General features: G+C 43.1%; 2 protein-coding genes across 4 annotated transcripts in view; one reads left to right on the forward strand and one right to left on the reverse strand.

The window, feature by feature from the left end:
- The first annotated feature begins 1,622 nt into the window (after nt 1-1,622).
- LOC143289771 (tubulin alpha-2/alpha-4 chain) lies at nt 1,623-9,466 on the forward strand. Its single transcript, XM_076598887.1, has 6 exons — nt 1,623-1,708; nt 2,558-2,780; nt 3,993-4,141; nt 4,564-4,716; nt 5,246-5,773; nt 6,502-9,466. Exons 1-6 carry the CDS (start codon nt 1,706-1,708, stop codon nt 6,802-6,804), a joined length of 1,359 nt encoding a protein of 452 aa, XP_076455002.1. The 5' UTR covers nt 1,623-1,705; the 3' UTR covers nt 6,805-9,466.
- Nucleotides 9,467-9,590: 124 nt separating this feature from the next.
- LOC143289770 (large neutral amino acids transporter small subunit 2-like) overlaps nt 9,591-24,632 on the reverse strand; it is a 98,482-nt gene continuing 83,440 nt past the window's right edge. For all 3 annotated transcript variants that reach the window (XM_076598886.1, XM_076598884.1, XM_076598885.1), the window contains 7 exons: nt 24,271-24,370; nt 22,773-22,817; nt 21,445-21,568; nt 18,324-18,524; nt 16,953-17,187; nt 15,041-15,133; nt 9,591-12,313 (listed from right to left, as the gene is read on the reverse strand). In XM_076598886.1, the coding sequence (XP_076455001.1) occupies nt 12,252-12,313; nt 15,041-15,133; nt 16,953-17,187; nt 18,324-18,524; nt 21,445-21,568; nt 22,773-22,817; nt 24,271-24,370 (860 nt within the window). In that variant the 3' untranslated portion in view covers nt 9,591-12,251. The remainder of the gene's footprint in view (nt 12,314-15,040; nt 15,134-16,952; nt 17,188-18,323; nt 18,525-21,444; nt 21,569-22,772; nt 22,818-24,270; nt 24,371-24,632) is intronic.

Here is a 24,632-nt window from a genome sequence, read left to right on the forward strand (position 1 = left end):
TCAGTTGTGGGTGGGTGAAAGGAGCACAAGACCAATGACTATGTGCAGAACCTGGTCAGCAACCTTGTTGGGCCCCAAGAACCACTGCTGGCGACTGTCAAACGACGGAAGATGGCATGGTTTGGTCACGTCATACGACATAACACCCTCTCCAAAACCATCCTGCAAGGGACTGTAGAGGGAGGGCGCAGACGGGGGTGGCAGAAAAAAAGCTGGTCTGACAACGTCAAGGAATGGACCAAAATGACGATGCCACATCTCCTCACGACAGCTGCCAACAGAACGGCGTGGCGAGCTATAACATCTTCCTCATGTCCCCCCAACGACCCCAGCGGTCGAGGGAATGAGTGAGTGAGTGAGTGAGAAAGAGAGAGACAGGGAGGGGGAAGAGAGAGAGAGGATCTTCGATCAAGGATAATAATTATGACTGACTGGTTGCGCTCATAAATGTTTCACGGAAAAGAGACCGAGAAAAATACTGACAACTTTTTGAAAAAATAATCCTCTGTACCCATGCAGGGGTAGGTGGTTTCAGTACATTTTCAGTGTCAGTGTGTGTGTATGCTTGAAATGGTAACTGTTTGGAAAGATTTGCACGGTTCTTATATATATTAAAGAGGAAGAGTTGTTTTTGAAAAAAAAACTGAAAGCGGAGTATGGCTGCCTACATGGCCGGAACAGTCATATATGTAAAAGCCATCTTGTGTACATACGAGTGAACGTGGGAGTTGCAGCCTATGAACGCAGAAGAAGAAGTTATAACAAATAAAAATAAAAATTTTAAAAAAGAGGAAAATTTAATCCTTCCACATCATAAAACAAGCACCTTTTTCTTTTCTTTTCCCCGCAGCACACCAGCTTAAATTTATGAGTAGAAAACACATCAAATATAAACATAATGTCATAAAGTCTGGCTGTCTATTCATTCACAGCAAATAAGTAAAATTCCACTGCCACTTGAGGTTTTTTCTTTTCTTTTCTTCTCTCTCTCTCTCTTTTCTTCTTTTTTCCCCTCTCTTTTTAGCAGTCTGCACAAGAGAGAGAGAGAGAAGGGGGGTGAGGTGTGTGTGGCAGGGGGGAGGGTGTGTGTGTGTGTGGGGGGGGGGATTTGTGCAATTTTCTGAAGAACATATTAAATCTAAATCATGTACTTTCACTGGGCTGGCTTGTTCATTTTTAGTCATCTGAGAGAGAGTGAGGGAGAGAGAGATTTTGTTTGCGCAATTATTGGGAAAAAAAATGCAGAAAAGAGCATTGCCCGTGCTTTTTTTTTTTTCCGGGGGCACAATGCATGCAGCGTTTTTGTTTTGTTTTTGTTTGTTCCCCCCCCCCCCCCCAGTCTTGCGCAATTGGGCCTGGGAGTTCTCGGGTTCTTCCGGCTATGTCCGTCACACTGGAAATTTGGAAGAAAAAAAAGCAACATAAAAAAGATCGAAGTAAGCATTCGATATTAAAAGAATTCGACAGCACTATTTGTCAGTAAGTACGTAATCAAATAATATTAAATCAATAAAATAATCACTTCGAATGTGTAAAACCACAACGACTACGATTTATCCAATCAAACTCCGCCAGCGCAAAAATACGTCATCCTGAAGGGCTCAAAAACGTGGGCTCACCAGCAACTGTCGTCATTTGAATTTGGAACGGCGTTACACGGTCCGATTCAGCAGAAGACAATAGACATTTAACAAATACTGACAAAATGGTGAGTGTGCTAAAATTTGCAGTATACTTTACAGCAATTGATTTTGAACTAAATGGAAACAGTATTTGATAACATAAGTATTATCGATAATTATGGACTGAAAGCGAACTCTCATGACTCAACGATCTAGATCTAAAAGTAGTGAACATCATCTGTGAGCTGTTGCATTCGAATTGAGAACGACATTCTTGTCTTTATTACAATAGCATGTGTAAAGATGGAGTTACGGACCTTCCATAACTGAAAATTTAAAAAAATAGCTACATATAACTTACACGAGGTAGTCGCTAGACTGACCTTGGTATTTGACGAAGTGGGGCTCTCCACACACACACAAATATGAGCATTTTTCCAGTGTTATACAGATACTTGGAAAAAATCCGATGAAAGTTCTGTTGTTAAAAAGTTAGACTGGTAATGTGATATCGTTCTCCTAAAACAATTTTGATACATATATTTTTTTTAATACTTGGCGGGAAAATAGGGCGGGAATGGTGCTACGATGTGACTGCAGGGGGACAGCATCCAGCATCAGAACTCGTAAAATAATTCAAATACATTGCTTTACAGTTTTAACTTGACATAAGATCAGAAATGCCCATCACGAAAAAAAAAAGTGTATCAGTAGGTCATGTATCTACTCATCAAACTTTCTAGTGACTGCATGGTTAAGTGCATGAGTCGAAATCGTTGCAATGATGGAGCCATTTAAAATATGTCCATTCACACTTAGGATTTCTCTGGAAGTCTGACAGCTACTTTGGAGGGTCAGGGATAATAATCATTGATATGTGTAAGAGAAATCGTCATACCCATGTACTATTGCCAGTGCCTTTACCTTGTGTGCAGCGTGAATGCATCTCTGTTCATGTGGGCCAAGCAGGAGTGCAGATTGGCAATGCCTGCTGGGAACTGTACTGTTTAGAACATGGCATCCAGCCTGACGGACAGATGCCATCTGACAAGACCATTGGTGGAGGAGACGATTCTTTCAACACTTTCTTCAGTGAGACTGGAGCAGGGAAACATGTACCCAGAGCAGTCTTTGTGGATCTGGAGCCCACTGTTGTTGGTAAGTTTGATTCTGTGACCTGGTTTCTTAAAAGAAGCAGTATACACCTTTGTTGGGACCAGTGACAACAGAAGTTCTTTATTGGCATTAAGCCAGATCTGTGAATTGGGTTAAAAGAACCCAGTGAGTAGTTTAGTCTCCAGAAACATAGATCTAGAAACCGTGTTTATGGTAATGTTTTTTAATTACTGAATGTAGTCCTCAACTTTTCATCATGCTCAGCAGTATCAGACAACTTCATGATATTGATCAAGAGTGTAAACTCCTCAAACTACTGAGCTAGATACAACTTTAAAATGAAAACGGCAGACATACTAACTGGAAGTTATCACCCCCCAAAATATATTCTTGTCCATTGTTTTTGTCCATTATAGTGCTCCGTGTTGTGAAATTCCTGTAACCTTCCCAGTTAACACTGGAAACTACTAGATCTGGCTTATGTTTGTGTGTCAGATTCATTAGGAATCACACATGAAGTTTTTTGCCTCTTAGTCAAGATGTGTGTGGATAGGTTCAGCATGGGCAAAGGATGGGGTTAACATCTTATGCTTACAAATGTATATATTCATATGAATTTTTTTTTATTTTAAAGGATTTATCATTTTTCAGTTTATCATGAACTCACAAGTGGACACACAAAGTCTTAAGTGAATCTTTGATAAGGTTTTGGTTGTTGCTGGGGCAGTTCACATTAGCAACATTTACCAGTCTGGCTGCTCTCTGAGAAGCCTTTACACTAGCATTTTGCAGCACCAACTCCGTGCACTCTTGGATCACCCTATATGGGTAGTCTTGAGAGCACTCCACCAGTCATGTGACTAGGTCTGGCCTCAAATTTCCAAATAAAGAAGAAACAAATTTTAACAATACATAGAATGCAGCTTCTTAATATGTTGTTTGTTTTTTTTTTTGGTTTTTTTTTTTGGGGGGGGGGGGGGGGGCGTGCAGGGGGAGACCAAGTTAAGAGGTGAATCTGGACATGATCCTGATGATAGGATTTCAGCAAAGGATAATTATGCATTTGTTGCACTATACTATAAGGTGCATGGGTCAAAGCTGGGGAAATATCTCACCTTGTTGTCTGCAAGATTTGGTTGTTTCAGAGTTACTGATGGATTCATGTTTGGTTAAGAAAAACATCTCGGAGAGGGGAGGGGGGAAGTCATTGTTGATTTACTATAGTTCAGCAAGGTTTGTTTTTCTCTCTAACAGATGAGGTGCGAACCGGCACTTACCGTCAGTTATTTCACCCTGAGCAGCTAATCACGGGCAAGGAAGATGCCGCCAATAACTATGCACGTGGTCATTACACCATCGGGAAGGAAATTGTGGACTTGGTGCTGGACCGCATCAGGAAACTGGTCAGTACACTTGTTGTTCACAGGTTGTAGAGATAAACGTTAGGGATTGTTTGAAGAATCTCAAACATCTGTTCCCCGTTTGTTTTTTGTTGTTGTTTTTTTTTCTTTGTTTTTAAACTAAGCAGTGATGGTTTGAATTGATATAACTTGTGAGCATGGAAGTTAACAGTACTTGTTTGCATTCCTAGCCCTGTGTAGATCTGGGTAGCTTTTAGCTTGTTACAGTCCATCTTACATTCATTTATAGTACACTTGACTCATCCAGTCTGTTGATGAAACGGTCCCTTACAGTATAATGCATTCATATTGAAGCTGCATTCATCCAGTTTAATGTGGCAAACACGTTTACATGAAACACATTTGCGTTGAACATCAAATTTCCTTGTGGCAGCAAACACAGCAGAGTGTATTTATTGTTACAGGCAGATCAGTGCACCGGTCTGCAAGGTTTCCTGATCTTCCACAGTTTTGGTGGTGGCACAGGATCTGGCTTTGCTTCCCTTCTGATGGAGCGCTTGTCTGTGGATTATGGCAAAAAGTCCAAACTAGAATTTGCTGTCTATCCTGCTCCCCAGGTAAGAGACATAAGATTGTTGTGCAGGTCGGACATTTTGTGCATGATTGAATGACCTTTATCTTCATGGAAATTTCTGTGCTAGATATTTCCTCTTTTCCGTCATTTGTTTTCTGCATTTTGTCTTCCTTTTCAATCAGTTCACTTTTATAGTCTGGAATTTGTCTCCCCCTTACTATTGGGTTGCTGACTGTTATCTTTCATCCCAGAAATGCTTCAAACGAGCTCAAATCAGATGAGTGGAGAATATATAACCTTAAGTAACAGATAGAAATCTGACTTGCCATCTCTGGAACACTTTGATTACAGAGCTTGATAAGAACAGGAGGAAATGTGGAGCCTTCGTTGAAATGATCTAAAATTATTGCAGTGCAAACTTATTTTTACTTAAAGATGTTAGAGCAAAAGATCAGCATGTTAGCATCTTACATGTATACCCAGAAATATTAATGACATATGTATCAGATACACAGCAGAAAGTCTGCAAACACTGTCCCTGATCAACAAGATTTGATTTGCCATTCTCTCAGGTGTCTACAGCAGTGGTGGAGCCATATAATTCCATCTTGACCACACACACCACCCTGGAACACTCCGACTGTGCCTTCATGGTGGACAATGAGGCCATCTATGACATCTGTCGACGTAACCTGGACATTGAGCGACCAACCTACACCAACCTCAACCGTCTGATTGGGCAGATTGTCTCTTCCATTACAGCCTCCCTGCGCTTTGATGGTGCCCTAAACGTTGATCTGACAGAGTTCCAGACCAACCTGGTGCCCTATCCCCGCATCCATTTCCCCCTGGCCACCTACGCCCCTGTCATCTCTGCCGAGAAGGCCTATCACGAGCAGCTGACTGTGGCTGAGATCACCAACGCCTGCTTCGAGCCAGCCAACCAGATGGTGAAGTGCGACCCCCGTCACGGCAAGTACATGGCCTGCTGCATGCTGTATCGTGGTGACGTGGTGCCCAAAGACGTCAACGCTTCCATTGCGACTATCAAGACCAAGCGCACCATCCAGTTTGTTGATTGGTGCCCCACTGGATTCAAGGTAAATGTTTTAATGATAGCAGCTGTTTGTGAAGTACTTGCTTTTTTATACCTGTATATATCTCTTTTTCATTTGTGGCCCGTGACTTCCATGTTCACTCATATACACAAGCGAGCTTTTACATGTATAACCTTTTTTCTTTTTTTTTCTTTTTTTTCTTTTTTTCCCCACCATGTAGGCAGTCATACTCTGGTGGGGTGGGGTGGAGGGTTGCATGCTTGTTATATTGTTTTCAAACACAGATATATTTATCAAACTGGATCTTTAACGTGTGTATTTATTCCTCTGCATGCCTATACACAGAATGTGGTTCATGCATGAGCAGCTTTGCACATGTGTTGACCTTTTGGGGGGGAGGGGGGGGGAGGCAGTTGCTTTAAAAAAAATTTAAAAAGAACTATTAGAGACCAACGTTGGTCATCTCTTTCTCCCTCACCGTTATCAATCAAAAAATGGAGCTTGATGTAACTTGTGATGACCCTCTTTCCCAAATGAAGTAAGGATCTGCCTGAGATCAGGCTCAGATATACAATTGTTAATTTTTTATTTATTTTTTTTTAAATCATATGCTTTATTATCCGTACATTTCACTTGTGACTGCATTGAAGTTTTTGAACGGTGTTGCTTTCAGAACAGATGGCCTTCATTGTCAGCTTGGCTGTAATCAAACAGATTGAAAGTGGATGGTGTCAGAAGACAAGAAAGTACGAAGTGTCACTTTTGTGCAGGTGGGCATCAACTACCAGCCCCCCACTGTGGTGCCTGGCGGTGACCTGGCCAAGGTGCAGCGAGCTGTGTGCATGTTGAGCAACACTACCGCCATCGCTGAGGCCTGGGCCCGCCTGGACCACAAGTTCGATCTCATGTATGCCAAGCGTGCCTTTGTCCACTGGTACGTGGGAGAGGGCATGGAGGAGGGCGAGTTCTCTGAGGCCCGTGAGGATCTGGCTGCTCTGGAGAAGGACTTTGAGGAGGTGGGGGTGGATTCTGTGGAGGGGGAAGGAGAGGAGGAGGGAGGGGAGGAATACTAGTGTGTTACAGACTGACCTCCCTGTCTCTGCTGATGGTTCCTGGCAAGGGAGGCCACTGGTCCCTCTCCTTGTGGTTGTTGTGTTCAGTTACCTTGCAGCCTGCATGTAGCCCTTTTTTTTTTTTCTTTTTTTTTACAGTTCTGACCTAGTTTTTTTACTCTGCACTTCCATACTAGTCCATGCAGATTTTTTTTTTTTAATGAAAACTAGGTCTCTACCTCAGCAACAGACTGTCACACCAGCAGATCTTGTTAGCCATCTTGATTGCTGACGTGTACTTTATTCTTCATGACTCTGGCCCTATTCGCCCAGTTCAAAGTTAAAATTAATAAGGGGGAAAAATGTCAGATGTACCACAGATTTCAAAAACAAAGCTTTCTAATCAAAGATTAAATGTTTCTCCTGCAAAAATTGTGCTTAATTTGTGTACCTTTACAGGTTTGTTTCATGTACCCTGAGGACTCATTTTTCAAGTCATTGCCACATTTAAGTTCTGCCAAAGATAAAGAAAAATAAGGAACAACAGAAGATTGTAGAATTTGAATAAAGATTTTGTTAGGAAATTTGTGTCCTGATGTTTTGTGTCAAGCCTAGTCAGTGGTTCTGTACCATCATAACCTTTTTTTTTTCTTTTTCTTTTTTTTACCTGGAGTCTAGTGGATGCTGAATGATGTGACTATGGCACATCAAAGATCTCGTTAAGTTTTATCTGAGGGAAGAAAAGCGTAGCCTGAGCAGACCAAACCATTAAAAACAAGAAAAGACAACTGTTTCAACCATGATGATTTACCACTTTATTCAGTCGTTTAAATCATACATCCAAAAAGAAAAAAGCTTGAACTATGGTTACAGAACACATGTACTGTACACTCTTCTTGACAGACAACATAATTTTCCACTTCAACTGTCAACTTTCAACATCTTCCCCAACATTTCAGAATAAGAATGCATTGTCTGCAGTGCAGTCACAAACCATTCAGTGACAAACACTAATTGTATTGTGAACATTCACAAAGTTGACTATTGAGAATATTCAACTTTTTACAGACAAGATTTTATAACCAGGCATAGCGCACTTCTTGGGGTTGGTACCACTCCTGTTTTTGTTTTAAAGAGATCCTGTCAGTTTTCCTCTGCATTCAGCTTCATTGGGTGCTTTCTTGCAATTGACATTGGCCTTTATCTTCAAAATTCCCTTATACTCCTTTGTCAGAGAGTGGCAAATAAATGAAATCAACCAATCACACACTCACAAATGCACTGATCTCAGGTTGGTCAGTTCTTAATCTGGATGCCTCGATCTGAAATTTTTATTCCCGGCACAAAAATAATTACCAACAGTGAACACAGTCTACACATTCCATCCATAGTACATAGCCCACAGAAATCACACCCAAGTCAACAGAATTAATATCTTCAGTATGAAAATTAAGCAAGATTTTCCTGAAGACTAACAATGGTAATATACAGGTGATAAAAGCCAACAGAAGTGCACCTCCCCCTCACTAGTATATTCAGAGTGCAACGACACTTCACTACTCAAAAACTAACACATCATAGGACAAAACTCATATTTACACTGCACTTTCTCCAATAGTTTCTTTTACTGTCTGTTTAAATGGATAATCTATTTCACAAGGTTTGAAGACCAGTTCAATAAGGATTAAAATTCCTGAATGATGATCAAAAATAGACTAGATTATCTGAATTGTATCAGTTTTAAAGTATTTTACGGTGATATAATAATCTTTTGAACTACTGCGGGTAGTAGATACATCAAATTTCACAGGATGGTGAATATTACATATCAAGACTTTTCCTGCCAATTCTTTTTACAAAGTGTATATCAAGATTTCAACATACCACAGTTCACATTCTATCCTCATCAAATCTGATACAGTGACCGACTTTTTGAAACTTTATATAGCAATATCATTTGATGTCTCAACGCTGATCTTCAAATTTTCTAATTCTGTCAGTGCACAGTGCATAAAACTCGCCACAGATGGGGAACAAATCACTAGTCAACACCTCGAGTTGCCCACAAATTTTTCTAAAATGTTTCCAGTGACCATGATGAAAGATACCACTCCATGATTTATGGACAATTACAGGTATGTCTTGATGAGGTGACATGACAAAAATACACCAAATTCCACATTTAATATTGACAAACTGCACACACACACACATACCTGACCAAGCAAATACAGCTCTGATAATGCTAACCTATTCTCTCTTGCCTATCCCCAATGCAGACTAATACAGTGAACATGGAAAGATTCAATGGATGACGAGAGTTGCTCAGAGCAAGAAAAATGGATGACAAGATGTGGCCGTTTCGATACTGAGGCAGTGTTTGCTACACTATGCCACAATCATCGCACTAACAGATGAACATTCACTTGGAAATCTGCTGTACAGTCATGTCAATCAGTGATTGACCCCTCCCACAATAGAAACTTAACAATAACGCAGATGTGGAATCTTTGTGCTATTGCAGCAATCTTTGTTGACAAAAAATTCTGGAGTATAAATAACTGGTACATTATGTCCATAAATCTAGTCTGAAATACCCTTAACCCCCCAAAAATCTATTGAGATTTATATGTTTAAAATCCATCTTAAAACTCACAGGATTTTTTTTTTTTTTTTTTCCCACACAAGTCGATTTAAAATGAAAACTCAGAGCATTATTTTTCAAGCACATGTAAATTCAAAATAAAAACTTTACACACAAACGTCAATAAAACAAATACCTCTAACCCCCCCCCCCCCCCCCCCCCTTTTTGTTTTTGTTTTTTAATATAGTACATATATATATATACACATAACCTTAAGTAACACTGGTGTTGGATTCAGCTGACAACATACAGTAACATGTCTGATAAGCTGTACCTTGTAAGTGACAGTCTATTCGCACACATTTTCCCCCAACTTACCCCATTTTTCAGACACTTTCCTTTTGGCCAGCGAATGTTCCAAGAATTTTTAACATTTTTCAGAAGCAAAGTGCAGCATAGCAACTTGAAATAAACCAAAGGTTATGAGTCATTCAAAAGCAAACAAAAAACCTCAACCAATGCAATGGTTTTGTGAGTGAGTGATGTCACCACGGCTTGTCTCACTGACCCGAAATGTCGGCAACCAGCTGGCAATGCCACTACACAGGACAAATATAAGGTATGTCTTCTGAGCTACACATACCTGCCTAATGCAATAAAATGCCAGAGTGGGTGATCATAATTAAAATGGCAGCTACTCACAAAGCAAAATTACCAACTGATTAAATGGACTAAATATAATCAGATACAGTGCAACAATGGCGAAAAAAGATAAGGCTACAACTTCCATTCAATCTGACTGGGAGACATTCATGCACAGATGCACCCACACACTGAAAATATGGACATTCACCAAGTCAATCTCATGGGGCAGGTTACTGAAGTTAAGATTTTTTTCAGTTCAAAATACTATTTGGAGCAGAGGCAAGGAGAAAAACAAACTTGCGCACACATAAAACAAATGAGAAAAAGCAAACCATTTTATTCATCCATTCTCTGTCCACAGCCTCTTTCACCTCCATACTTCAAAACAAAAAACCGCTGAGACAATACACTGCCAAGACAGGCCCAGATTCACTGAAGGCAACAGGGTTAAGGGAGCAGAAAACACAAATCAAAAAGAATGGGGTAGGATGCCTGGAATATGGTTTATTTTAAAACAAAAAAAAGCAAAGCTTATAATTTTATATGAGAAATGAAGCGATTGGAAAAGACAAGTCTATGCGACAAAAGCTGCCAACAATATAGTAAGACAGGTTGGGAGATATAGGGGAAAAGTTGATGAAACCATTATAACCATTAAGAACAAATGGCCATGAACATTTCCCTTCACAGATTTTACCCCACACCCCCCAAAAAAAGGCTGTGCATAAATTTCTAGAGAAAAATGTAGATAAGGAAGTGTTTTGTTCAGATGCCAAAGAACACCCTTAGACACAATCACACACACACACAATCATTCACTATGTCAGCCAGTTGAATGTTGAAGTGAACATGGAAAGAAAAAAAAACCCTTTCAAATACTGATCTGAACACAAACAACATGGCTCAATGAAGTTATAAGGGCTGAACTTTCACTCCCAGATAAGATTAGGGCACATGCTTCACATCGGTCAAGGATGCTTTGAGCTTCCCAAAAGCTTGCACACATAAATAAAATGTAATGGAGGAATTCCTAAAATCTCCACTTGATATAATAAACTCCTCAAAATATTTTCTGTTTGATTTTACAATCATTACATCCTGGCCATATCACTTGAAAAATAATCACAAATAGCTCAAAATATTCATGAAACTACAAAATAATAATGAAATAAAACTCCAATATATTCATGAAATGAAACTCCAAAACAATTAACAGTGAAAAATGTCAACCCACTGAAAAAAAAATCATTCTCAACAACAAAAAAATTAAATTATTGAAAAGAAGCTGCCAGCTTCATCTTTTTTTCCTGCAATGATCCTTCAAATGTCAAATAAAAGTAAAGGTCTATCAACATTCTCCTCTTAAACAACCCCAACTGCGGATTCATGGACAGCTAGAGAATGATCTGAATTTGACTTGACATGGAAAAGACCAACACGTACACCCTGTGAACAAAGTACTGCTGCCAAAGACTACACTACACATCATACACAAGATATTTTCTTTGACTTTGGCAAAAACTAAAGGACCAAATCCCATGCTCTGCATGGTTAAAAAAAAAAAAAAAATCAAATTACTCTTGAGCCTTGTGATCCCTACAAAGAAAGCATTAACTGCTTTGTTTTGCAAAGTCCTTCACACATGTTCACAACAAACATAAGACTTTCTATTTAATCTGAACACCAACCCCTCCTGTCTCTTTTCCGACATTCTGAGGTCAGAAAAGACAGAAAATGAAATGAACATCTACCACTGAGGAGCCTGTGAAACCTTTCCCAATGTGTTCAAAGTGACAAACACACACACACACACACACACAGCTGTAACCCTTGGCCCAGTGACCTAGTTGCTGCAACCTATGGACCAGTCGCCACCACAAAGAAGATGAGAGCGAAGGCAACTGCCACCCACCTACGTCCATGGAAAGAAGACTGTCACTGTGGTAACAACTATCCTGGACTATTTTGGGGTGAGAATGTTTGTCAGTTTGATCACACGCATGTTACAACCAAAGTGGTAGTTGTCCTGGAGCCCTGCAGCCCTGGGCAGTTTTCCCCCATGGAGGTAGACTCAAAATGTTCATGACTGTGCTGACTATGACTTTTTTTTTTCTTCTTCAAACAACCACTTCTTAATTCTTTACTTTTTCTTCAAAGTTACAACAATGAGAATTTTTTTCTTTTTTTTTTTTTCTTTTTATCTTGACAAAGACGATGATGCAAAAGATGACGACATCTTTACTCTTGTTTCTCTTCCGGCATCACCACCAGCAGTTTCTGCAGGAACAACGTCATTTTATCTGCACACACAGGCATCGTTCTGTTAATTGCTGTTTGTATTGCATTGCATTGCATTGTATTACTCTTGTCACAACAGATTTCTTTTTGCAAAATTTAGGCTGTTCTCCCCAAGGAGCATGTGTCACTACAGTGAATCACCACCCATTTTCTTTTTCCTGCCTCTGAGAGTTTTCATTTTTGTATCAAAGTAGATTGTTCTACATAATTTTGTCAGGGACACGCCTTTTGTTGCCATGGTTCTTTTACATGTGGGAAGTGCATGCTGCAGACAGGACTTTGGTTTGTCATCTTTCGTCTGAATGACTTAACGTCTAGACCATCACTCAAAGTCTCGTGGTGAGGAAGGAAATGCTGGTGAGTGTGATTCGATCCCATGCGCTCAGATTCTCTCACTTCCTAAGTGAATGTATTAGTACAAGGCCACCGCTCTAGACACATAAACCAAACATGTTTGGTGGGGTGGGTTTTTTGGGGGGGGGTTTGGGGAGGGGGGGGGGGTTGTTGCTGGGTTTTTTTTGGGTTTTTTTGTTGTTGTTTTTTTTGCCTAAGAACTTGGGGATAACTTTTTTTTCTTCTATAATGAAGAATCTTCGAAGATGGGGGTGGTGAGTGACGATGCTGCAATGGAAATCCTTTTAGGTTTGGGAATGCTTGACAAGGCTGTATTCTCATACTACATCCCGGCGTTAACCAGGCTGAGAGATACAGACACCTGTAGTGTTTGGTCAGGAAATTTGATCAACACTCCCAAAGACTCATCCGTGAAGCAGGTGACCCTCAACCGTGTGGTCCCAGTCCTTCCCATTTGAGAGCCCACAGCTGGGAAGGAGCTGGCCATAGGCTGGGGGAAAAAAAAACAACCAAAAATTGATGGGGCTAAAACCCAGTTGTCAGTCTGTGACATGACTTGACAGCAGCTGTAAGTTAACACATAGGGGTTGGTTATTTTTTTTGTTTTTTTTCTTCATTTCTGTCCATTCCATTGACAGGTTAAAGATCTCTCTGCCTTTCAAGGCCTTTGGGGATGTGACAATGTGGTCGACAAAGAAAGGTGGGACCCAATCCTCTCTTTACCCCATTTTAACCTTCCCCAGTGAAAAATCCAGGAACCCATTCACATCTGGGTGGAGCGATGAAAATCAGAGCGAAGTGCTTTTTCCCCCCAAGGACACGGTGCCATGCTGAAATGGGGCCTAGAACTTTCATCACTGGCGGACTAATGGATGCAATAGGCGAGTGGCCAAAGCATTTTATTTTCAATCTGAGAGTCTTGGGTCTGAATTAAGGGTGGAAATTTTTCAAATCGTCTAGGTCAACAAATGTGCAGGCCTGCTAGTGCCTGAACCCCTTTCATGTGTATACACACGCAGAGCATCAAGTATGCACGTTAACGATCCTGTAATCCATGTCGGCGTTCAGTGGGTTATGGAAACAAAAACATACATAGCATGCACACCCCTGAAAACTATGGCTGCCTACAAGGCTGGGTAAAGTCCACTCGTGTAAAAACGAGTGGGCATAGGCGTTGCAGCCCACGAAAAAAGAAGACTGACTGGTGAACAAAGGACCTGAAGTTCAACACCATGGCACATCTATCACCCAATGACTGGCCAAGTTTTGGTAATACCACCCATCCGTCCTGTTCTTCCAAGCCCCGTCCACCCTCCTGTGTGACAAAGTGATACTCCTTCCTCCTCCTCTTCTCCTTCTTCTTCTTCTGCGTTCGTGGGCTGAAACTCCCACGTTCACTCGTATGCACACGAGTGGGCTTTTACGTGTATGATCGTTTTTACCCTGCCATGTAGGCAGCCATACTCCGTTTTCGGGGGTGTACATGCTGGGTATGTTCTTGTTTCCATAACCCACCGAACGCTGACATGGATTACAGGATCTTTAACGTGCATGTTTGATCTTCTGCTTGCATATACACACGAAGGGGGTTCAGGCACTAGCAGGTCTGCACATATGTTGACCTGGGAGATCGTAAAAATCTCCACCCTTTACCCACCAGGCGCCGTCACCGTGATTCGAACCCGGGACCCTCAGATTGACAGTCCAACGCTTTAACCACTCGGCTATTGCGCCCGTCCTTCCTCCTCCAATGCCTCACATTTTCAGTTTCTCTGAGGTGTCACTGGGTCTGGACAAAAATCCATATACACTACACCACATCCGCTAGGCAGATGCCGGACAGCAGCATAACCCAAGGTGCTAGTCAGGCCTTGAGTGCAAGCATACTAAAAGTGGAGTTCTTCAACAGAATTTTGTCAGGGGACACCGCTTCGGCTGCAATGGGTTATTTCTTTCTCTGTGCGTCAAGTGCGTGCTGCACACGGGGACCTCGTTTTATCATCTCATCCAAAGGACTAGACGCTCGGTTTGATTTTCCAGTCAAACACTGGGAGAAACGGTGAGCGTGGGAATCGAACACAGACCCTCACAGACAATGCATTGGCAGATAAGCGTCTAAACCAATCTGCCACCTTCCTCTATTTTACTAAATGACCTCACATTTTACTGGAGAATATGAAGTGAAACACCAAAGTACATTGGGTGGGGGGGAGTGAGTGGTGTTGTTGACCACTGACCAATAATGTGGGAAGACAAAAAGGTGATATGTCTTTGTGTGAGTTAATTTTTGGAGGGAGTAGGGGGTGGTAGCTTGCTTATGTCATTGTTTTTGCTGTAAAACCGTAGACGCAGGACTTATCCACAAGAAGACTTACCCATGAAGTTGTCGAAGGCTTTAGGCTTGGACTTCCAGACGACAAAAATGAGATAGACTGGCACGCCAGTACAGATGATGGCAAGACCAATTCCTGCACACGCACAAACACACAGAGAGTAAAAGTAACGACATTGCACTGATGCTTTCACTGAAGAAAAATGGATTAGAATCTTATATTTGAACTGTAAAACAACAAAACTAAGCACAATATGCTCTACCAGAGTTCAGCTTATATACTCTTCATTCATCTTCAAACATAAACACAAAAAAGGAAAAAATACATCATCAATTGTATCAACCAAAAGCGTTCCAATTTAATTCGAACCAAAGCAAAAATGTGAACAATCAATGTGACATTTTTTTTCTTTTTTTTTTTTTTTTGGTGCTCCTCGTCGCTTTGACTTTGAGTGCTACAGACAACACAGTGGCTGTACATATACACTATGGCACACCACACGTCATACACTATGGCACACCTCACATCATACACTATGGCACACCACACGTCATACACTGTGGCACACCACACGTCATACACTGTGGCACACCGCACGTCATACACTGTGGCACACCGCACGTCATACACTGTGGCACACCACACGTCATACACTATGGCACACCACACGTCATACACTATGGCACACCACACATCATACACTATGGCACACCACACGTCATACACTATGGCACACCACACGTCATACACTGTGGCACACCACACGTCATACACTGTGGCACACCACACGTCATACACTATGGCACACCTCACGTCATACACTGTGGCACACCGCATGTCATACACTGTGGCACACCACACGTCATACACTATGGCACACCACACGTCATACACTATGGCACACCACATGTCATACACTTCATATACTATGGCACACCACACGTCATACACTGCGGCACACCACACGTCATACACTGTGGCACACCACACGTCATACACTGCGGCACACCACACTTCATACACTATGGCACACTACACGTCATACACTATGGCACACCACACGTCATACACTGTGGCACACCGCACGTCATACACTATGGCACACCTCACGTCATACACTGTGGCACACCGCATGTCATACACTGTGGCACACCTCACGTCATACACTGTGGCACACCGCATGTCATACACTGTGGCACACCACACGTCATACACTATGGCACACCACACGTCATACACTTCATGCACTATGGCACACCACACGTCATACACTATGGCACACCACACGTCATACACTATGGCACACCACACGTCATACACTGTGGCACACCACACGTCATACACTGTGGCACACCACACGTCATACACTGTGGCACACCACACGTCATACACTATGGCACACCACACGTCCTCACATGCAACACAGCGACACTACAACACAAGACACAGCGACAGTACAAACCACTAAGCACAGCAACAACAACACACACACACACACACACACATACACACACAAACACACACACACACATGAATATACAAAACACAGCGACAACACAACATATACACACACAACACAGCAAAAACACACACAAAGTAGGCAGCAACAACACAACATACAAGCAACACAGTGACAACACAACACGCACACACACACTCAAAAACAACACAGTGACAACACAACACACACAGACACACAATCACAGCAACAACATACACACACATACATACACCGCAGCAACATACACACACGCCACAACCAAAACACACACACACACACACACACACTCACTACACACACACCCACACCCAAAACACACACCTCCAGCAACACCACCTCACACCCTCCCCACACACTGACACACACCCACACTCCTCATGATACACTCCCACAACACCTCAGATGGCAACAACCCCTCCCTCCCACAACCCCCCCACCCCCCCACACACACACCTGTCTCCACGGGGGAAGCATAGAGGGGCAGGACGACCAGGTAGACGGTGACGATGGTGTAGATGATGGGCCAGACCAGGTGCACCTTGATGGGGCGCGGCAGGTTGGGCTGCGTGCGGCGAAGAACCATCAGCGACACGATGGCCATGCCGATGGACAGCCAGGTGGCGAAGCCCACGTAGTTGATCAGGGCGTACATGTCCGACGAGGCCAGGTAGAGCAGAGAGAGCAAGCCCTGGGCACCGCAGCAATGGTAAAGTATTGTATGGTATGGTACGGTACGGTACTGTATTAGTATTGTATTGTATTATATTATTATTGTATTGTATTATTACTGCATTGCATTGTATTGTCATTGTATTGCATTGCATTATTATTGTATTATTATTGTATTGTACTGCATTATATTATCATTGTATTATCATTGTATTGTATTGTTTTGTTTCACAACCGATTTCTGTGTGTGAAATTCGCAAATACACTCCCCCCCCCCCCCCCCCCCCCCCCCATGCACGCACTCAAGCATGCACACGCATAAACGTGCCTGTAAGCAACAGATGGGATCCAAAGAACACACACACACACACTATCATCCCCCCCACCCCCACCCCACTACCCTCCTCCTCATCATTCACAAACACACACACACACGCATGCACACAATCATGCATGCACTCACAAACATGCATGGAAGACGCAGATGTGGCCCCATGCAATACACACGCAATATCACCCCCCCCACCCCCCACACACACGTACAATACAGTATTGTACTTGCGTTGTATTGTTCTTGTGTCTTATAAACCTTAAGGTTTCATGACATTAAAATCTATTCTTTTCTATTCACACAAACACGCACACACACACACTATCACCACCTCATACACACACACAAACTATCACCCCCTCATACACACACACACACACACACACACTATCAGCCCAAACACACACACACACACTATCACCCCAAACACACACACACTATCACCACCTCATACACACACACACACACACTATCACCACCTCATACACACACACACACTATCACCACCTCTTACACACACACACACAAACACAATCACCACCTCATACACACACACACACTATCACCACCTCATACACACACACACACTATCACCCCCTCCTACACACACACTATCACCACCTCATACACACACACACACACTATCACCCCAAACACACACACACACTATCACCCCACCCCCCTCCCAACACACACACACTACCCCCCCGACCCCCACACACACAGAGTATCCCCCTGCCCCCACCAAACCCCCCCAACACACACACACACACGATCACCCGCCCACAAACACACACTATCGCCCCGCCCCCCACCCCACACACCATGAAGGCGACGGCTGGGAGGGGCGTCAGTCTCTGAACCTGCACCATGCTGAGAACCTTGGGCATGTGTCCCTCTCTCCCCCCGACGTAGAAGAGGCGGGCCGTGGTGAAGAGGATGCCGTTGACGCCCCCGAAGGTGGACAGCGAGACGAAGATGGGCATGATCCACCACATCACGCTGTACAGGCGCTTGGAGAACATCTGCAACGATGGACAGGATAATAATAATAATAATATTAATAATAACAGTAATAATAATAACAATAATGGATTGTACTTGCGATGGGCGCAATAGCCAAGTGGTTAAAGCGTTGGACTGTCAATCTGAGGGTCCCGGGTTCAAATCACGGTGACGGCGCCTGGTGGGTAAAGGGTGGAGATTTTTACGATCTCCCAGGTCAACAAATGTGCAGACCTGCTAGTGCCTGAACCCCCTTCGTGTGTATATGCAAGCAGAAGATCAAATACACACGTCAAAGATCCTGTAATCCATGTCAGCGTTCGGTGGGTTATGGAAACAAGAACATACCCAGCATGCACACCCCCAAAAATGGAGTATGGCTGCCTACATGGCGGGGTAAAAACGGTCATACACGTAAAAGCCCACTCGTGTGCATACGAGTGAACGCAGAAGAAGAAGAAGAAGAAGGATCGTACTTGCATGATCCACCATATCGCACTGTACAGGAGCTTGGAGAACATCTGCAACGACGGACATGACAATAATAATAATAATTCTTCTTGTTCGTTTGTGGGCTGCAACTCCCACATTCACTCGTTTATGCAGAGCAGGCTTTTTACATGCATGACCGTTTTTACCCTGCCATGTATGCCGCCATACTCCGTTTTCGGGGGTGTGCATGCTGGGTATGTTTTCGTTTCGATAAGCCGCCGAACACTGACATGGATTACAGGATCTTTAACGTGCGTATTTTATCTTCAGCTTGTGTACACACACGACGGGGGTTCAGGCACAAGCAGATCTGCACATATGTTGACCTGGGAAATCGGAGAAATCTCCACCCTTTACCCACCAGGCGCCGTTACTGACATTTGAACACGGGACCCTCAGATTGAAAGTCCAACGCTTTAACCATTCGGCTGTTGTGCCCATCATCATGTAGATCAAGTGTGGGGGATTGTGATGGTGTTGTGGTGTGGTGTGGTGGTGGTAGTTGTGTTGTAGTGTGTTGTGTTGTTTCGTAGTGGTAGTGTATGGCATTGCAGAGTATTGTAATTTTATTAGTTTATTGTAGTGTATTGTGTTGTGTTGTACTGTATTACTTTGTACTGTATTGTAACATATTCATAATTCTATTTTACTGCACTGCACTCCACTGCACTGTACTGCACTGCGCTAAACTGTACTTTCTTACATTGTATTGTATAACACCGTTCTGTACTGTATACTGTGTTGTAATGCACTGTATGACACTATATCGTATGTACTGAACTGTATTGGACAGTATTGTCCTGTACCGTACTGTACTACACTGTACATACTGTACTGTACAATAATATATCATACTAATTGTATTGTGCAGACAACTGAAGAACATCCCCAGTCAAGGCATCATCAAGTCTTCCAGTTACAGACCTGCTACTCTTTCTGAAGGCTTCCTTTTCTTTTTTATATATAGTTTTGTGTTGTATTGTGTCGAGATGGGCTGTTGTGTTGCACTGTTTTCTGTTTTGCTGTCGTGTTGTGGTTGAGTCATGCCAGGTTGTGTGTTATGGCTGTGTTGAGAGCTGTGCTATGGTCGAGTTGTGCGTAGTAGCGGTCGCACCGTGTTGTGCAGTGGCTGAGGTTGTTGTCAAGTTGTGGTTGTGTTGAGTTGTGCTGATTTTGGCTGTGGTTGAGTTGTGCGTTGCTGTGGTCGCATCGTGTTGTGCTGTGCTGTGGTTGTGTTGTGTTTGTGCTGTGGTTGTGTTGTGTTGTGCTGTGGTTGTGTTGTGTTTGTGCTGTGGTTGTGTTGTGTTGTGTTGTGGTTGTGTTGTGTTGTGTTGTGTTTGTGCTGTGGTTGTGTTGTGTTGTGTTGTGTTGCGTTGCGTTGCGTTGCGTTGCGTTGCGGTTGTGGTTGTGTTGTGTTGTGTTGTGTTGTGTTGCGTTGTGTTGCGTTGTGCTGCGTTGTGCTGTGGTTGTGTTGTGTTGTGTTGTGTTGTGTTGTGTTGTGCTGCGCTGTGGTTGTGTTGTGGTTGTGTTGTGGTTGTGTTGTGCTGTGCTGTGCTGTGCTGTGTTGTGTTGTGCTGTGCTGTGCTGTGCTGTGTTGTGTTGTGTTGTGTTGTGTTGTGTTTGTGTTGTGTTGTGTTGTGTTGTGTGTTGTGTTTGTGTTGTGCTGCGCTGTGGTTGTCGTGTTGTGCTGTGGTTGTGTTGTGGTTGTGTTGTGTTGTGTTGTGCTGTGCTGTGCTGTGCTGTGCTGTGCTGTGTTGTGCTGTGCTGTGCTGTGCTGTGCTGTGTTGTGTTGTGTTGTGTTGTGTTTGTGCTGTGGTTGTGTTGTGTTTGTGCTGTGGTTGTGTTGTGTTTGTGCTGTGGTTGTGTTGTGTTGTGTTGTGTTGTGTTTGTGCTGTGGTTGTGTTGTGTTTGTGCTGTGGTTGTGTTGTGTTTGTGTTGTGTTGTGTTGTGGTTGTGTTGTGTTGTGCTGTGGTTGTGTTGTGTTGCGCTGTGGTTGTGTTGTGTTGCGCTGTGGTTGTGTTGTGCTGTGTTGTGTTTATGCTGTAGTTGTGTTGTGCTGATTTTTGCTGTGGTTGAGTTGCGTGCAGTTGTGGTCGCACTGTGTTGTGCTGTGCTGTGGTTGTGCCGAGTTGTGGCTGTGTTGCGTTGAGTTGTACCATGGCTGCATCGTCTTGTGCTCATCTGCGGTTGATTTTGCGTTGTTTCGTTGTTGTGCTGTGCAAGAGTTGCGGAAGCACTGAAACTGTTGATGTTTTGAGTTGTGGCTGCGTTGCGTTTCTAGTGTCCTGTTTGCGTCATGGTTGTGCATTGCCTCGTGCTGTTGTTGAGCCACCACCGATGACCCCAGATGAAGATAACGACGACGACGACGACGATGACTGGGTGACAAACAATTATGGACAGACAGACAGACTGGCGGACAGACAGACAGGCAGGCAGAAAGCTCACCACGGCGACTGCAGCACCGCTGAGGACCTCGGCCGGGCTGACGGTGGTGAAGTAGGCAATGTTGGTCAGCGTGTACACTGAGGTCACCAGGATGATGGAGATCCAGATGGCTTTGGGCAGGTTCCTGACCAGACACGTCACACACACACACACACTTATTATCACTTAAGGTGGAAAGATGTTAAATTGATCACACACACACACACACTGACATCACTTACGATGCTTCTCCTTTTTCTTCCTTCCTTCCTTCACCTTCTTTTTCTCTCTGTCTTCTTTCTTCTCCTTCTCTCTGTCTTCCTTCTTCTCTTCCTTCTCCTTGTCTTCCTTCTCTCTATCTTCCTTCTTCTCTTCCTCCTCCTTCTCTCTATCTTCCTTTTTCTTCTTCTCTTCCTTCTTCTCTTCCTTCTTCTTCTCTCTGTCTTCCTTCTTCTTTTTCTCTCTCTCTACCTTCTTCTCTCTACCTTCTTTTTCTCTCTGTCTTCCTTCTCCTTCTCCTCTCTACCTTCTCCTTCTCTCTACCTTCTTTTTCTATCTTCTTTCTCCTCCTCTCTACCTTCTTTTTCTCTCTGTCTTCCTTCTTTTTCTCTCTCTACTTTCTCCTTCTCTCTACCTTCTTTTTTTATATCTGTCTTCTTTCTCCTTCTCTCTCTACCTTCTTTTTCTCTCTGTCTTCCTTCTTTTCTCTCTCTCTCTACCTTCTCCTTCTCTCTCTACCTTCTCCTTCTCTGTACCTTCTTCTTTTTACCTCTGTTTTCCTTCTCCTTCTCTTTAACTTCTTCTTCTCTATACCTTCTTTTTCTCTCTATCTTCTTTCTCCTTTTTCTCCCCACTTTCTTTTTTTCTCTCTACCTCCCTCCTCCTCCTCCTTTTTCTCTCTATCTTCCTTCTCCTTCTTTTTGTATCTCCGTTTTTTTTCTTCTTCTCTCTCTCTCTCTATTTTCCTTCCCCCATTTCCACACCATGCTGTGAAAGGAGGAAAGGACAAAGATGATGCCCGTTTTTGTTTTGCTGTTGCATTTTATTTCAAATGAAAAGATATTCAACAGTTTCAGTTTCAGCAGCTCAAGGAGGCGTCACTGCGTTCGGACAAATCCATATACGCTACACCACATCTGCCAAGCAGGTGCCTGACCAGCAGCGTAACCCAACGCGCTTGTTAAAAACATCTTCACCCTTTACCCACCCAGGCGCCGTTACTAAGATTCGAACCCGGGGCCCTCAGACTGACAGTCCAACGCTTTAACCACTCGGCTACTGCACCCGTCCAAAATTCAACAAAAAGTATTAAATAAAAAAAACAAAAACAGCAACCACCACCAACATACCTGTATGGATCCTTCAACTCCTCGATGACAAAGTTGAGGTAGTTCCTGCACACACATTACGATCATGATTATCATTATGATTTACCAGTATTATCTAGACATACAATGCGCCTATCTTCAGTCAAGAATGCAAGCTCTTAGCGGAGTCATTTGCACAACAGCCTGCGTGCCTGGGCGCAGCCAATAGACAGCTGCGTTTAGCTGCTCATCAATCGTTTCCTGTGTCATTCAGACAGGCTTAAGTCACATGCAAGTGAGCACACACACTCTCACACACACACGCACGTACATTACAGTGGATTTATACTCAAGAATTTTGCCGTGGACAACTCTCTCTTCCTGCCACGGGTTCTTTTACATGCGCTAAGTGCTTGCTGCATACACGGGGCCCTGGTTTATCATCTCATCCGACTGACTGGAATCCAGACTGCCGCTCAAAGTGCAGTGGAGGGTTGCAGAGTGTTCACCAGAACACGGTAAATTGGCGTCAATGTTGTGTATTGACAGTAAAACACACATGACGGTAAAAGAGAAGTCCTTTAAGTAATTTCCTGTAACTGTATTTAGAGGGTTTGTTTTTTTTCTTCCAAATTTCACCCACATTTTTACCCTCATTTGCCCAGTTTCCCCCCAACCCTCCATTCATCCACATCTCCCACCCCTTCTAACCGATAATACTCAGATGTATTCATAAATACTTTAACAGAATGTCTTCAATCACCGATATGTGTGACGGGACATTAGACAAAAATCCCTCCACACATGACGGTGATGCTGCACCGTGGAAACACGCTCCCCTGCATGGGGAGACTGAGAGCAGCCTGACTTTCACACACACACACACACACACACACACACACACACACCAAAAACTGCTGTAGGAGTAATACAACACAGTAAATACAGCCCCACAAACACACACACACAGCTTAGTCAATATTAGGCATACATGCATATATACACACACACACACACACATTGTGTGTGTGTGTGTGTGTGTGTGTGTGTGTGTGTGTGTGTGTGTGTGCAATTATCAACAAGTGTGCCCATATAAGCATGCATATGAATGTGTGTGTGTGTGTGCGTGTGCACACACATTCGTGTATATATATATATATATATATATATATATATATATGTGTGTGTGTGTGTGTGTGTGTGTGTGTGTACAATTATCAACAAGTGTGCACATATAGGCAAGCATATGAATGTGTGTGTGTGTGTGTGTGTGTGTGTGTGTGTGTGTGTGTGTGTGTGTGTTTGCAATTATCAACAAGTGTGCACATACAAGCAAGCATATGAATGTGTGTGCGTGTGTCTGTGTGTGTGTGCAAGTGTGTTGTGCTCACTTATTAACGTGTGTACATACACACATGTATATCAATGTGTGTGTGCGTATGTATGTATATGTGTATACTTATATAAACATGCAGGTTGCATACACTTATGCACACGCATGTCAATGTGTGTGTCAGCACGCATGTGTTCATGCACTTACCAGCCGTTGTATGCGAACAGCCCTGAATAAAACGCTAGCGATATCTCCCCTATGTCCGTTTTGGAGTCTTCAAATGCGTTCTGGAAGTGTTCGTACTCCCCTGAAACAAGCACGGAAATATTGATTCAGACATTCTCACATCCAACAAAGAAAGAAAAAGACAACAAATATGTCCAAGTATCACTCAAAAAAAACAACAACAGCATGCATATTCATATATGAATACATCACCCAAACTCTCTCTCATTCACACAACTTCACACACTCACTTTTGCATTCGTCAAATTCACATACACTGTCGCAGTCACATTCACACACACTGTGATGGAGTCTCCCGTCAGACCGACGGATGAGTAGGCAGG

The sequence above is a fragment of the Babylonia areolata genome, chromosome 14 (assembly GCF_041734735.1).
Source record: "Babylonia areolata isolate BAREFJ2019XMU chromosome 14, ASM4173473v1, whole genome shotgun sequence".
Lineage (NCBI taxonomy): Eukaryota > Metazoa > Mollusca > Gastropoda > Neogastropoda > Buccinidae > Babylonia > Babylonia areolata.

Coding starts and splice junctions, on each gene's coding strand:
- LOC143289771 (XM_076598887.1), top strand. Junction 2,781..3,992: donor TCTGGAGCCCACTGTTGTTG/GTAAGTTTGATT, acceptor TCTCTCTAACAG/ATGAGGTGCGAACCGGCACT. Junction 5,774..6,501: donor GGTGCCCCACTGGATTCAAG/GTAAATGTTTTA, acceptor ACTTTTGTGCAG/GTGGGCATCAACTACCAGCC.